This window comes from Xyrauchen texanus, chromosome 11 (assembly GCF_025860055.1).
Source record: "Xyrauchen texanus isolate HMW12.3.18 chromosome 11, RBS_HiC_50CHRs, whole genome shotgun sequence".
Classification (NCBI taxonomy): Eukaryota; Metazoa; Chordata; class Actinopteri; order Cypriniformes; family Catostomidae; genus Xyrauchen; species Xyrauchen texanus.
In genome coordinates, this window is record NC_068286.1 from 31850267 (window position 1) to 31866801 (window position 16535).

Genomic DNA, 16535 nt, shown 5'->3' on the forward strand with positions numbered 1-16535 from the left:
TTGGTCGGTCTGCGGAAGAACAGTCAAGCAGCATTATAAAATTGTTGTTAAATGGGGCATATACGGAAAGAAATATCACAAAGAACGGGAGACAGAACAATTATTAATGGAATGGATTCGAAGTGTTCCAAATGACGATAAAAAAGCGTTCTGCAAATATTGCAAATGTGAAATCAGAGCTCACCACAGTGATCTGTTATCTCATGCTGCAACTGAAAAGCATAAACAAATGTAGGCCTATTTCCTTTCTCAAATGCCAGAACTTTATTTGACACATGCAGTTCCTTTCTAAGAACTAATGTTGCAGTAAAAGGAGGCAGAGTTGAAGCTGGCTGCCCATGTTGCTTGCCACTCAAGCATCTTAACTGTTGATCATTTAGGAAGCGTTGTGGTAGACATTTCCAAGAAAGGTATCACAGAACGAAATGCACAGATGTAATTAGTTTGTTAATAGGACCAGTTGTGCATGACGAGCTTTTTTAGGATATAGGAAGTGGACCACTCTCCTATTGTTGATGAGAGCACTGATGTCACGACCAGAAAACAACTATGCATCAGATATTACAGCAAGAAGCTCTCGCAAATCATTAGCACATTTACAGGAGTAATACATATAGTATGTTGATTCACTGACCATACCAAATGCTTTGTTCAAATTCCTAGAAGACAACAAATTGTCCATACTGAATTGCATCGGCTTTGCAACGGATGGCTGTGACACATTGTGTGGGCAACATAACTCAGTGCTACTGAAATTCCATGAACGCAAGCCTCATATTGTCTACATAAAGTGTGTGTGCCATTCTCTTCAGCTCTGTGCATCAAAAGCTGCAACTGTCCAGAATAGAGTACATGGTTTCCCAGACCTACAGCTGGTTTTCAAATGCCACCCAGAATCTCCAAAAATATTCAGAACATGCACAAAACCATAAATGTAGGTTAAAGCCCTCTGAAGATTCTGCAGCTGCCAGACAAGTGGCACTCTATTAATGAGCATTTCCAGTTGACAAAAAATAGAATTGCTGTACCTTATTGTACAGTGACAATATTAACCTGATCTACCTGAAACTCCTCTAACCAATTGTGTCAGAGTTAAACAGACTTACTAAAAAATCTTTAACTTGACAAACCCAATCCTGCAAAACTTCTCACAGAACTTGTAACATTTTACCAGACCCTTCTTGAGTGTATAGAATTGCTGAATACATTCCAGAGCTGGCAGGACATCATGCAGTTTAAACTTTCTGATGAGAATCTTTTGCCCCTTGAAGCTGAAGCTGACTTTGGGGTGCAGTTTCGTCTCGCCTTGCATGAATCAAAGGGAATATGTGACCAAGCTGAACAGGACATGAAAAACTTTGAAGATCTCTGAAGTTTTGCATTGTGTCTTCTTGCTTTACCATTCAGCAATGCAACAGTTGAACGTTCATTTTCCCAAATGTCACTGAAAAAGAAGCTACGAAACAGGCTAGAGCAGAAGTCTTTGCTAAATATAATGAGGATCTAAACTTACATGCAGAGAAGAAAAATCTACTGCCAAGAATTCAAACATCACCACAGATGCTTTCTCTCTTTACTGCTGAAATCTATTCAGCACCACCTGAGGAGGGGGAAAAGAACACACATTTCTAAAAGAATACAGTTCTAAGATTGAAGATAGTTGTAATTGAAAGGAAGTTAGGCCTAAAAAAATTCAACAAGAAAATGTTCTGAAGAGTTCTGAAAAAAGAGAAGACAAAAAAATAACAAAACTAAGGACAAGTGTTTAAGTTCATCCAGTAAGCATATTGTTAATAACCTTGTAATAGCTAGTTTTTGTTAATTGAGTTTGCCAGTGTAGGTTAATTTCATATTGACACTTGTGGTTTGACAGAACAACAGCAATTATGGAGAGAAGAGAAGATAAAAGAATAATGTATGAACAAGTCACATATGCTATAGCTACAAGTATTTGTAATGGTCTTGATGAGGATTAGAAAATATTAAAGAGAACATGTTCTTGTTTTTCCTTTATTGTATAAGGGTTGTGTAAAAAAACAATGTGATAAAGAATTGTAGAAAGTTAAGAGAATAATCAAAAACTCTGGTTTAGTGAAATCCAAATGTATGGATGCTATGTCAGTTGAACACATGACAGTGTTATTCATATTTATCAGATTTTAAAATAAATTATCATGCATATAAGTGATTCAAAGATTGTAAAATTTAAATCAGATTGATTTTCTGAACCATTTGGACAAATTGGACAAACTGAACAAATTATCAAATTATTACATAATTAATTATACATTTAATTAGGGACTAATCGCTATCAGTGGGACTAATATATTTTAGCCTGGCTGAAACCATCCAAATAGGATTTTAAACAATAAATAAATCAAACACAGTGGTAAACATGTCTTTTAAGGCTTTTTGTGGGAATCCAGCAGTTTTATCTTATTGGACAGGAATACATTTTGCTACTTTTTATTCCTTTTGGGCAGGTTTTGAGTTGTCATTGGGCTGGACATATTTCTTGGACCTAGCAACTCTGCTGATTGGACGGGGAAAATGGGCTACTGTTCATTCCTTTTAGGCGGGTTTTGATTTGTCATTGGACTGGACATTTTTCTTGGACTTGGCAAGCCTGGTGTCGATTTGCGTGCTGATTTCTAAATTTAACGCAACTGTCGCAGCAGGGAGTTACAGCTCCTCCACAACGTGTTTCTTCTGCCTTTCTGTTTCATTCATTTGGAATTAATGCTGGAGCACCGAAATGGATTTTGGCGATTTATTTGACGAGCGAACGTTCACCTTTTCTGACTTTCAGGAGTTTACAGTAAGTATCCAGAGTTTTTTTCTTCTAATCCCGCTTTTGTGGCGGGTAACGGAGTTTTTCGGCGAAACCGACTTTCGCAAGAACTTAAATGTGTTTAATATAATGTTCTGTCATATAAATCCCTTAAATGTTAAACTTGTATAGTACAGATTTACTTTTAAATGTTGCAAAAGACCAACCAGCAAGGCCATGTTTATTTCAGTGCATAGGATAGTAACTGCTGTGTCTAGTAATCTAGCTCGAGGCTTTTTAGGCCTTGTTGACGTCGGTGTTTGGGTGTAATATATAACTATTGTGAAGGCATTACATTAATAAAGTTATGTAGTCAATATTAGCTCTTCTAATTTGAGAAATTAGGCCATACAAATCAAGTGTTAACATTTTATTTGCATCTTCTCAAGCTGGGTGCTTATAAGGAACCATAGCCAATAGTTCATAATGAGTAGTATGTTTATAACTCATTGTTGCGCTATTCAATTTGTATGATCAGTTTCTGCCTGGGCATGAGCAGTGGTCAGAGCGAGTCAAGAAGCGTTTATATTATGGTCTGGAATCTGACTGCCCACTGGATGCCCTATCATGTCCCATGACAGGTGAGTAAACTAGTAAAACTAGCTTCGATTTCATTACACTTAAAAAAAAATAAATAAATATATATATATATATACACACACACACACACACACACACACACACGTGTACGTATAACTGGCATATCACATTAATGCTAGATTATATATTTTGTATTCCACTAATTTTTACCTCTTCTAGATATTGCTGTTGAACTGCTTCAGAAATCCGCCCCAAGTCCCATAAGGAAGCTCCACAAGAAATACGCCGCACACGTGGCTAGGTAGGATTGCCTTTTGGATTTGAAATGCAAACTCGTAGTAATAAATATTGTATATCATAAAAAAAAAAAAAAAAAAATTTGCACCTTTCTAAACCTTTGTGTGTTACAGGGAAGCATGTATATCTCCCTGCGCAATGATGTTGGCTTTGATTTACATTGAAAGACTGCGACACCGAAACCCTGAATACCTGCAACAGATTTCATCCTCTGACCTTTTTTTGATATCGATGGTATGTCCTTTGGTTTCCATATGTTTTACCAATATCTATTAGGTTGTTTTTAATAAGCATTTCACTATTCTGGTCTGTTTCAATGTTGTCAGTATAGTGTATAGTTTAATTTCTTTGTAAATATCTCTTGTCCTCTCAAGATGGTTGCCAGTAAATATTTGTATGATGAAGGTGAAGAGGAGGAGGTTTTCAATGATGAATGGGGCACTGCTGCCAAGCTGGACGTTAAAACTGTGAACACCCTGGAGATGAACTTCCTCAGTGCGATCGTAAGCTTATTCCTTCACCCTTCCAAAGGACTACAGCTATTTAGTTTGACTTGTGCCAAAAATGAAAGGACCAAATGTATTATTAAGGCTAGTTCAGAAGTAAGTTGCATTGCTGTTTGTGACTCCTTTATTAAAATAAATATTTTTTTTTATTACAGGATTGGAACCTCTTCACCGAGCCCAGTGACTTCTTTAAAGTCCTCAGTCAGGTGGAAGGCAGGTTGGTTAACACATGCCACTGTGTTGCAAACGTACACCTCATTTTATACTGAGTCACAAGTACATCCACTCAGGATATGCAACTGTAGAGTTCCACAGAATTTCAATGAGTACCATTCACAATGTTTACTTATTCCTTGCCCCTTGCATGTTTGTTTATCAAATATTCAGGCTAATTAGTGGTGCCAACATCATTATTACAATTGTTCATTCTTGGGTTAGGACTTTAAACAAACATTCAACCCTGTATTTAAAAGAATGTTCCAGGTACAATACAAGTGAATCTCAATCGACAGTATTTGTGGCATAATGTTGATTACCACAATTTATTTTGACTTCGTTAAAAAAGCAAAAACCGAGGTTACTTTGAGTCTCTTTCAATGGATGTGAATGTGGACAAATTTTGGTGGGTTTAAACGCAAATGTAAAACGTATAATTTTATGAATGCACTTGCAGTAATTCTTCTGTTAAAACTTGTGTATTATTTGAGCTGTAAAGTTGTTTAAATTTAGATTTTTATAATTACAAAATTGGCTATAACTTTACACAGAAAATGTTTGTAAGTTATTTTATCACACTAAAATAATTTTTACACTCATATCCTTCATGTCTTGTGGCTATACTTTTGAAACAGTATTTTAATGTTCCAAAATTGTCCCTCGTTCACTTCCATTTTAGGTGCCTCACTGTAACCTTGATTTTTGCTGGTTTTTTTTTAAGGAGGGACAATTCAAAATTGATTTGTGTTAATCGATATTATGCCACAAATGCTGTTGATTGAGCTCAACTTGTATTGAACCTGGAATATTCCTTTAACACTGTATTGTTTAATTAATTTTGGACTGTTTTTGCTATGAATATAAATTCCTCAGTGTGCAGCTTAAGGAGAGGTGTTGTTTTACTTTTGTAAGCCATCACCCCAAGGTTCATACTCTGGGTGTAACGATTCACTCTCACAATTCGGTTCACGATACTGAACTCAAGGTTTGGTTCACTATTCTTTAAACTAAGCCTGAACAAAGAAAAGTCAAGATTGGAAGTTTTTGTTTTGTTATTATTGTTACTTTAAAGATTGTTTACCTATGCAAAACAGTGCCTTTCCTTTAAAATGTAATTACTGTTCTTAAAAGTGCTAAATTATCCATCAGAGAAGTACTGGGTAGGGCTTGGTGACAACAAAATAATATTGATCAAATCTTTTCCCCCGATATCGATGATACATTTGAGTACATTTTTTTTAATATTTAGCCTATGTTCTACATTTAGATCAGGTACGTCTTGCTAGAAACGCAAGCAGTTCAAAGATATACACACACTAGCTAACTGAATCGCTGTCATGAAATCAGCCTGTTAGGAAGTATAGGCTTGCCCTGCTGTCATGGAAACAGTCAATGAGGCTCTGTAGCAGCTAGCAAGCTTATCCGGCTAATGCGATAGCGTTGTGTATTGAACAATAGCACCGACCATGCAGTACAGCTGTCACAAGAACACAACAACATCAACACCATTGCTGTTTCTTTATATACTAATATATATGGTTGTAAACCAGTTTATGGTACATTACCGCCTCCTAATGAGCTGGCTTGAGGAGCATCATAAAACAGTCTTTCAGTGGTGTCAAACATCCACTGAAGATGATGAAATTGGTGAAATTCCATTAGAGGTCACACACCTTAAGTAGGATTAAATCCTAAACTTCAAATACTTTAAAGATCACTAAGTTTAGGAGTTAACTTTTTAATAAAAAGTCATTTTTACATTTGCTCTTGAGACCTAACAAACATGTGGAATGCATTTCCTCTCTAATTAATGGTATAAAATGTATATTGTGATAAATATTGATATGAAAAAATATATATAGTGATAATATTTTTGGCCATATTGCTCCGCCTCAGTGCTGGGACTAAAAATCAGCCCAGAACAGGGCAATTGTGATGCCAAATGGAAATATTAGCTAATAATTCTGCTTAATGAAAATACTGAATTAAGTTTATATATATATTTATATATTAGTATTCTGCTGACACACTCATTAAAATGTTGTATTTTTCTAAAATATAATGGTCTCTGATTACATCTAACTTTTGAATACATGTTTAATGGAAGCGTGTCCTTATTCAGTTAAATAATAATAATTTACTGATGAAATCAAATCAGACATAACATTTGACATTAGGATTATATTCCCCCATAGCATTATTAGAATATTCAGATTTATAATTTGTAGATTAATATGGCACTATCATTAAACCTCTGTAAACTTAAATGTTCTCTCATGCAAATGATCACTCTCTTGCTTCAAACGGACATTTGATCCCTGGTGCTGAAAAGGCGTGGCTTCTGTCCCGCTCCTGGTTTAATTTTCTGCCGAACTCATCGTACAACACAGAAGTAGTGAAAAGTGCAGTGATGCAATTTCCATTTGAATGGCCGGAGTAGGACTTCACACGTGTTGGATAGAATAGACGCTAAAATATAGATATTTAAAAAAGTCCTGTCTCCACGATGTGCATTGTCACATTTTTAAACCGTGATGTATTGTGGCCCAGAGACAAACGGAATCTGTTGAGTTCCACTCTAAATATGCCTACTTTAATGGTCTTTGTTTCCATAGCATTGCAGAGCGACAGGGTATGAAACGAGGATGGTTCACCTACACAGATCTTTGTGTTCTCCTGGAGCAGTCCAATTGGAGGGAAGCCCTTTCAGCTATCTACCAGCACTTTACCAAGGTGAAAAATCACAACTTTAAAGAATTTCAACATAAAATGTCATCACGTTGTTCAAAGTAAGTCTGACTTTGTATTTTCCATGGTACAGTGAGACTGAATGGGGATGGATGTGTGCAGGATTTTTTGTCTTCTGAAGCTACACCAATTTATTCACTGTTATTAGCTGACAGAAAGAAAAAAAGTATTTTTAACAGTGGATTTCCAAATTGGGGAGGAAAAAAAAACAAAACACTGGATTTCCTTAAACTTAAAATGTAAACTGCACTGGGTTGTGGAGGAGGCTATTGTCATATGATAGTTATTTTGTTACGTATGTTAGGCAAATAAAGGAAAGCCTCCATCACCCTTATTTACTGCAGAGGTGCTCCTACATCTATGGAATGAGATCTACTTTTTCATCATGTTATTGCAGCAAGATCTACCATGCCGGGTACGGCACAAGACCCATCTTCTTGATGGTAGCTCATGAAAGGAACAGTGGCATGCTCCTTCCCTCCTTAGTGCTAGGGTCTTATCCTTGGGCAAGAGAGAACAACCCTTGAGCCCCCCTCTTGAGGGTTACAACTTTCTTGATTGTACCTTTTTGCACACACCTTCTCCATCTAGATGTGCTAATACCATCCTTCATCTCTCTGTAAGGATCCAGAGTAAAATGGATCCTCAGTACCCCAATGCTGTTGGCAAGGAGCGATAAATAGGGGCGACTTGTTTGCCGTAAGTTGCGACCCGTGTCGGAGGAGGAAGAGATCCTGGTGCCTGAGAAATGGGGTTTGCTGCGGCTACCACTATTTCAACCCTGTACTTTAGCTCATACTTCATCTAGACGGGAGGTTGGAATGGCTCACTCCAATCAATTGTCTGGTCAAGACATGCTCTGAGAGTTCTGTGATAGCTCAACAACTGCTAACTTTCCAGAATCCCAAGTAAGTGTTGGCTAAGGGACAATTGAGTGGATCGAGAAGTTTACAATCTGCTCTACCTGCTTGAATATATCATTCTTATAGCTCTGATTCATATCCTGGTGGAATTCCATTGCGCAGTACATCCCTGTTTTTTGGGCTCCAAGGTGGGTGGGGAATAAGAATGATGAAACAAAAAAACTTCAAATATGGCTTCAAAACACACTTCCAAAAAGCAGTTTCTAGACTTGGAAACAGACTGTATTTCAGAGAGTAAGTGTTTACTTATAGTGAAGAGTGGACAAGGTTTATAATCCTTGAAGCAGCATCACCAGATTTGCCAATATCTAAACTTTCTCCATTTGTTATACACAAGGGTATCACAGGAATAGCAGGAATGGTGAAAGATGTGAAAAAGTTACTATCTGGGCAAATTCTAATGTAATGATGTAAAGGCAAATGCAGAGAATTTACTACGAGCCACACTTCTCACTGGAGTTCAAATAAAAGCATCACCTCATCCAACATTAAACTACAGCAAAGGAGTGATCCACACCAAAGAATTGGATGATGTGGATGAAGATGAAATTACCTGTGAGCTCTAACCCCAAGGAGTAGTAAGTATGAAAAGAATAATAATCAAAAGAGAGGACCGAGTTATCAAAACTGGTACATACATCCTCACTTTTAATAAGCCTCTTTCCCCAGAAACAATTCAATTCGGATATCTGAGTGTCACAGTGGATTTATTCATGCCCAATCCATTACGGTGTTTTAAATGTCAAAAATATGGTTATGAGTCAAACAGTTGCAAAAATAAAAGCATCTGTTGCAAGTGTGGTGAAGACCTGGAGAGCTGTCAAAAATCACCAAAATGCTGTAATTGTACAGGAAACCAATCGGCTGCATCAAAAGACTGTCCTACATGGATCAAGGAGAAGGAAATGCAGAGAATCAGATGCACAAAGAAGATAAGATGCCCTGAGACAAGGAAAATGGTAGACGCTGTCCCTTTTACACTGAGTAAAATATATGCTTCTGTTGTCAAGAAATCTGTGAAGACCACGGGATGCCAGACAGACTTCACCTGGATGTACAAAGATAAACCTCAAAATGTAAACCGAAATAAATCTCTCCCAAGCACCAAGAATACAGGAACCCAAAGTGAATCTACCTCAATCAATACTCCATTTAATCAGAACTCAATCGAAAATCGAACTACAAATAGAAATACAATAAGGTTGAGTTGTTCACAAGCAAAAGATGAAATTCCAAAGAAAAAAAAAAACCCCAAAGATGTCGAAATGAAAGGGATAGTCAGAGTAGAAGTCCATCCCCAAAAGGAAAAATCAGGGGAAATATTCCTATTTTTCCTATGTGAGAATGGAAAATGTTTTTATTAGAGCTGTCGATTTAAATGCATTAATTAGCCTAAGTTTTGATGTGTTTTGCGATTTGCATAACAACAAAATGATTGTGCAAACAATACCTAAAGCCAACAGACACCCAAATCAGATCGATAATATAAAAAGATGTGTATTCAAGCTGGCAGAGATTGGCTTCTCCACTTGTGCCCAACATTTTATATGCAAGATCTACCTTTTTCTTTAACTATTTCAACCTGATCTATTCATTTTAGTTTAGAACTCCAATATGGGAAAACAGGCCGTGGAAATAAAATATTTTATCTTTTTAGAAACTGTGTCTGCCCACCAATCTTGTTAATCGAGTACATGTAATACACACACCTAAAGGATTATTAGGAACACCTGTTCAATTTCTCATTAATGCAATTATCTAATCAATCAATCACATGGCAGTTGCTTCAATGCATTTAGGGGTGTGGTCCTGGTCAAGACAATCTCCTGAACTCCAAACTGAATGTCAGAATGGGAAAGAAAGGTGATTTAAGCAATTTTGAGCGTGGCACGGTTGTTGGTGCCAGACGGGCCGGTCTGAGTATTTCACAATCTGCTCAGTTACTGGGATTTTCACGCACAACCATTTCTAGGGTTTACAAAGAATGGTGTGAAAAGGGAAAAACATCCAGTATGCGGCAGTCCTGTGGGCGAAAATGCCTTGTTGATGCTTGAGGTCAGAGGAGAATGGGCCGACTGATTCAAGCTGATAGAAGAGCAACTTTGCCTGAAATAACCACTCGTTACAACCGAGGTATGCAGCAAAGCATTTGTGAAGCCACAACACGCACAACCTTGAGGCGGATGGGCTACAACAGCAGAAGACCCCACCGGGCATCACTCATCTCCACTACAAATAGGAAAAAGAAGCTACAATTTGCAAGAGCTCACCAAAATTGGACAGTTGAAGACAGGAAAAATGTTGCCTGGTCTGATGAGTCTCGATTTCTGTTGAGACATTCAGATGGTAGAGTCAGAATTTGGCGTAAACAGAATGAGAACATGGATCCATCATGCCTTGTTACCACTGTGCAGGCTGGTGGTGGTGGTGTAATGGTGTGGGGGATGTTTTCTTGGCACACTTTAGGCCCCTTAGTGCCAATTGGGCATCGTTTAAATGCCACAGCCTACCTGAGCATTGTTTCTGACCATGTCCATCCCTTTATGGCCACCATGTACCCATCCTCTGATGGCTACTTCCAGCAGGATAATGCACCATGTCACAAAGCTTGAATCATTTCAAATTGGTTTCTTGAACATGACAATGATTTCACTGTATTAAAATGGCCCCCACAGTCACCAGATCTCAACCCAATAGAGCATCTTTGGGATGTGGTGGAACGGGAGCTTCGTGCCCTGGATGTGCATCCCACAAATCTCAATCAACTGCAAGATGCTATCCTATCAATATGGGCCAACATTTCTAAAGAATGCTTTCAGCACCTTGTTGAATCAATGCCACGTAGAATTAAGGCAGTTCTGAAGGCGAAAGGGGGTCAAACACAGTATTAGTATGGTGTTCCTAATAATCCTTTAGGTGAGTGTATATGTGGTTAAACTATTTTAAAGAGATGTAAAAGCCATTGTAATTTAAAAAAAAATTTTTTTTTTAAACCATTACTTGAATACAAAACGGAATACAATATTCACAGTAATCACGTGAGCCACTTTTCTTTTTTTTTTTTTCACTCTTTCGTTGAGCTGCATCATTTGCGGGCATTGTTGCACGTGTGCTACATGCAGATCGCAAAAGCTTGTCACTTGCCACGGACCGTGTAAAATGCCCTTAAGCATCTGGAGATTCAGTTCCTTACTGTGTAAAAACTTAATAATTTCACTTGCAGAGAGATCCATTTCTACATCAGGTAAGCCAAAGCTTTATATTGCGTCTATAGGCGTGAGAAGCGCAGATGTGGCTTTTACTGCAGACTCGCATTGAGCTTTGACTGACCGCTTACAGACCTGCGGTTTTATTCAGTAAATAAGTATGCTGGATTCCCACATTTAGTTTTTTACCTGTAATAATGGCCATAAACTAAAATATTTATCGGATTTGGGGCATTGCAATCTATTTTTTTTTAAACAATCATCAAAAAATCTAATTTATATGAGAAAGATCGCATTACATTCAAATGATCATTATTTTACTCCGAACAGAACTCAAATGATAATTCGCTAAAAATAATCTTAGAGCGTCTGGATCAGATTTATTGAACAAAGTGCATCCATAAACTGTATAACTGAAGTCTGAAGGACATCTTTTACGTGCCATTTATTTTATGTTGCTTTATAAAAGCCTATATTGCAAAATTATTGTGTAAATAAATATGTTTAGAGTGCATTCCAGTGTGTTTTTGCTGAGTTCAGGGCTCAACTTCTCTTGTGCATCTGGACATGCAGCATTGTAGTGCAGATGGGCTTACCGTGTGTGTCCTGCAGGTCTGTGAAAACTTGATGTCATCTTTTCAAGTGCTGTTGCTTTGCTGAAGTGATGTTTTTTTTAGGTCCTTTTATTGTTTTTCCAAATCTAAAGTGAAGTGCTGACACCTTCGATATGTGTTTCCATCCTCGTCCATGGACTGCATCACTTCCGCCTTCAGATTTAAAATAAATAAATAAATAAAACTTAATTAAATCAAGTAATCGTGACCGCCCTTGATGTATACTGAAGTATTACTACTTTTTAAAAGTTAATCCTGTGTTCTCAAAGTGTGAGGCGTATTGTATGGGGGCGCGCGAAAGACTGACCTATCCTCAAATCTTGTTCACATTCAACAAAAATGGTGACAATACAAACAAGAACCAATGTGCGCTGATGTCAAAGACGTTCTTGCGTGCCATTTTCAAATGAGTGCGGAGGTGAATTAACACTTAAATTTTGGTCTGTTCTTCGCAAAAGACCTATATGGCTTCAGAAGTATTTAATCTTAAAGCATGAGTGTTATGGATGACTTATGATGCCTTTGTGTGCTTTCTGAGCTTCACAATCAAGATCCACTTATCCCTCTACCTTGTGTTTCACGGATGAAGAAAATAATACTGTTTTTGAATGAAGAGGGTGAGTAAATGATGGCAGAAGGGTCGGTGTTTTAAAGTTTTTCAGTATCATTAATCTGGTGTAAATTATTGTCTAGAGTTCCAGACTAATACTGAAACAGCACTTAGACTGTGCTGTCAGGTGATACTTGTTACTTTTTCAGCACTGGTGAGGATGCACCAATCACAGTCTTTTTAATATTATTGGATGGGTATTTTTAAAAATACTTTTATAGAAACTGCTGAAGATTATTTCCATTCACCGGGTATGCATCCTTTCAATTATCAAAATTAAAAATAATGTCTAGTTTAAAAATGTCTCCAATGAGATGTAAAACATTCTGATAGTTAAATGGAGATGAATGGAGGATTTGGTTTTCTGAGTGGCCAACTGCCCCTGGAAGGGATTTGTGTCATGTAATAGTCATTGGCTGACAACATGTGCAATTTGAGTGCGTTCATGCCCAGGGGTTGCTCCTGCATCACTTTTTATAGACGTGAAAGTTTTTCTTGTTTCGAAGGTGGATGATGTGTTTTTTTTGGGGCGTTAATCTGTTGGGAATGCCTCCTGTATAGACGGTTTACAATATTGTGTCTTTTTTTTTAGGAAGCGCTTATTCACTGCACAGGTGTGAATATATCTCATTGATCTTGAAAATACAGGATGTGTTAAACTTGGAATTAAGGTGCATCTTAGGTGATCTGATCACAACTTGTGCTTAGTTTTCATGGGGAGGGTCTCAGATTTCATTGTGACATGTATCAATCACTGTCATTGTGTTACTGCATGATAATAAACGTCCATAAAAAGTCAAATTTTAACAATTTAGTTTAACAATCATTTGTGAGGGTGCTCTAATTTACTATTGTAATCGCTCCTTTTCTCTCCAGGTTACCTGTTTGTTGGGTCTACTGTACTTGACTAGCATAGCTGGTCTCCTAGCATCTTCTGCGGTGATCCACCAGATTGGTCGTTTCCCCAACACCAGTCGCACTTATTTGGGACCCATGGAGCACACATCCATTCATACACCAGCATTTTTCCCCGATCTCCAACTCGAAACGCCAGGCCCAACCTCGAACCTTCGCTGCTGCATCCTGACCAACAACAGTTTGAAGCCACATGCTACCATTGCTCCAGAACAGCAGGGTTCTACCTCCACCTATGGGTCCAAAGTTCTCTGTCTGTGGAGTTCCATCCTCTCTGCTCTGTCCTACTCAAACCCCTCATCACACATCCAACTACAAGACTGTTTAGATTCTGAAGTGTTCTGTCATGGTCACATGGACAGGATCCCACCCATTCATTGCAATGGGTGCAATAGCTCAACTCTTTCTCCATTGTACGCTCACCTTAAATCACATTGGCTCGGGTTAGCTCCATTTAGCGAAGGCCTAATGTTTCTAGATCCCCATCTTGGTTCCATACCCCAATTGCAAAAACATCCATGTTGCCCAGATACTACTATGCCACTTGGGAAACCACCGTCTTTCCTAGTGCCTGGCTAGACAGGGTGCTCCACATAGAGAAGGGGCAATGTATCAAAATAAAGTTTACATACGCAGTCAAACTGTATAACTCCCTTGGTTTTCATTGGTTTTTTTTGTATTGGATCAGCTATATATGTTGGTCAACCTGGTTGTGGTGGGATATCAGTATGTTGGGCAGAAGGTGCTAAGGAGGTATATTGAATCGTTTATCGTTCTCTGAGATGCAATGAGCCCAAGCAGAAGTTTTGAATAGTTCGCCTGGTCTTGCGCAACATGGTGTAGATATACTCCGTAGGATTGTATTGTTAAGGAGTTCCTTCCTGTGAGAGCATTTATTTTCAAGTTGGGGAATAGTTTTGAGTTTAAGCTTTGTTTTTGTTTTCTTGGCTTGAAAGACGGTAAGGTTAAAAGGGAGAGTGTTAATTACAAGATTTAATTCAAGGCTGCGTATAAAGGTTGAGAAAATTAAGTTTTGAAAGGTTTTACAACAAAGTTTACATGCTCATCAGTAATGCCATACTTCATCCAAAAAGCATTTTGTTTATAATAATGTGGTCAACTTATTATTTTTTTTTTTTTTTAAAGTTTCGCTAGTATGGATTTGCCAAAGTCTAAATGAATATAATTATTTTGGTTCATTGCTTGACAAAAACTTTGTACCAACTTACATTTTAGGTTGATTTTATGCTCCTGATATGGACCGTAATTAAGCGTGTGATATTTTATCTATTCAGTAGGTTGTGGACTTAAAGAACAACCTTTTACTGATTATTTTTTTTTTTTTTTTTTTTTTTTTGATACCTTTGGGTACATATCCACCACCATTATTTGATGATTGCATCTGAGGTCTTTCAACCTTTTTGTTTCTTTTAAAATTGTTTGTACATTTTGTAAAAAAAATAAAAAAATTAAATGTAAAGCTGTAATAATAATAAAGTTCTAACCTCCAAAAATTTGTTTTAAGCATGGCTTTATACAATGCATATTGCCCGGGTTCAAAATTATCACTAATTAAACAAAACTCGCAAAACTTTTTTAGGCAAAGTGAATCAAATCAGAGATTAAAACAATCACATAAAGAACATGTTAGATAAGGATGAGTAAAGACAGACTTGGGTTGAAAAATGTTTTGGGCCTGAGGCTGATTTAAAAAATAAAATGGGTAACCACACTAACTGCAGTTCATTTAAGTGATAACGCAATTAAATTTATATATATATATATATATATAAGACCCAGTAGTCGGGAGCCATTCATTCAAGCCGAAAGCATTTTTGTGACCACTTGCGCATTTTCCCATTGTTTTTCTAAGTAAACATGCGCTAGACGAACGTATATGACTGTACACTACTGCGTCTCACTGGAGCAGCACGGCTTTTTTAGATGCTGTGTCAAGTTAAAAGAACTTTAACTTTTAAAGACACCTCTCGAGAGTCGAGACACTGGTGTTGTTTCACTCATTGCTTCTATCTTTTTTTTTTAAGCACTAGAACGTGTTCACTCTGAACGGCCCTTCACAGGGCACCGAACAACCATTATCCCCCTGTGACGTCGATAGCCCTGCTAAAACAAATTACAATGTTTTTATTAAATGATTAAAAAAAATAGTTTGGTAAGAAATATTAATGGCCAGTGGCATGTGTGGGGGGAAAAAAAGTTAATTTTGGCCCTCCCTAATGGCTCATATGAGTTGGTGGAAATTCGCGCGCATTTCACAGAGGGCACGAGCTATATTTGGATTAACCTGCTCGCTCTATGCCTCTCCGTGTCTACGTTTTAAATAACCAAGCGCCTTGAACTCAAAATAGCGCGGGATGAAGCGAAACGGATTAGCGGGCATGCGCAGTTGCGGAGACGTGGACGCAGCAGCGCAATCCCACTGCACACGCACAAATGGACACCAGCACGCAGGTAATTGACAGCAGGTAAAAGGGTAACCATCCTCTTGCGGAGTATGACGCATGCATTTAACTAAAAGGCATAAGATAATTTAAAAAATACTTCTACAGTTTGGCTGCACTGGACAGGACACCATTTACAGTACAAAAAATCACCACCATGGATTTTATGTAGCTATAGCCTACCACTGAAATACCATGGTATTCTTCTTTAAAGGGGGCCTTTTCATTTTACGTTTTACCTTGGAGTGCAATGTAAATTCTATATACAATAAATATAATATGGTGATCATTCATTTCCTACCATTACCATCTTTGTACAATGGTAGCACCATTATTTGTAAGGGACATCATGACACACGGTCACAGTAATGAAAAACAACTAAACAAAAAATTAGATGATGCACAAACAGCAGATATTATACAGAGATAATTTAATGTATTCAACATAATTATATACTTGTGGTCATACAAACACTTAAAAACATATGTTGGCCTGCTTTGAACATTTACACATTTCAATTTCATAACAAAACGCAACAAAATTGACTTGTACAGTGTTTAGCAAAATTAAATTAATAAAACTTATATTTAGATTTTATTGATAAAAGGTTACTCAATTCAATTTGATGGAATTTTGTTATGAAATTGAAATGCGTAAATCTTTAAGT

The 16535-nt window shown here is 37.4% G+C and overlaps 1 protein-coding gene across 1 annotated transcript; it reads left to right on the forward strand.

Moving 5' to 3' along the window:
* The first annotated feature begins 2566 nt into the window (after nucleotides 1-2566).
* LOC127651220 (protein CNPPD1-like) lies at nucleotides 2567-14910 on the forward strand. Its single transcript, XM_052136954.1, has 8 exons — nucleotides 2567-2818; nucleotides 3309-3411; nucleotides 3590-3671; nucleotides 3781-3901; nucleotides 4042-4170; nucleotides 4329-4390; nucleotides 7005-7122; nucleotides 13367-14910. Exons 1-8 carry the CDS (start codon nucleotides 2756-2758, stop codon nucleotides 13982-13984), a joined length of 1296 nt encoding a protein of 431 aa, XP_051992914.1. The 5' UTR covers nucleotides 2567-2755; the 3' UTR covers nucleotides 13985-14910.
* Nucleotides 14911-16535: the final 1625 nt, after the last annotated feature.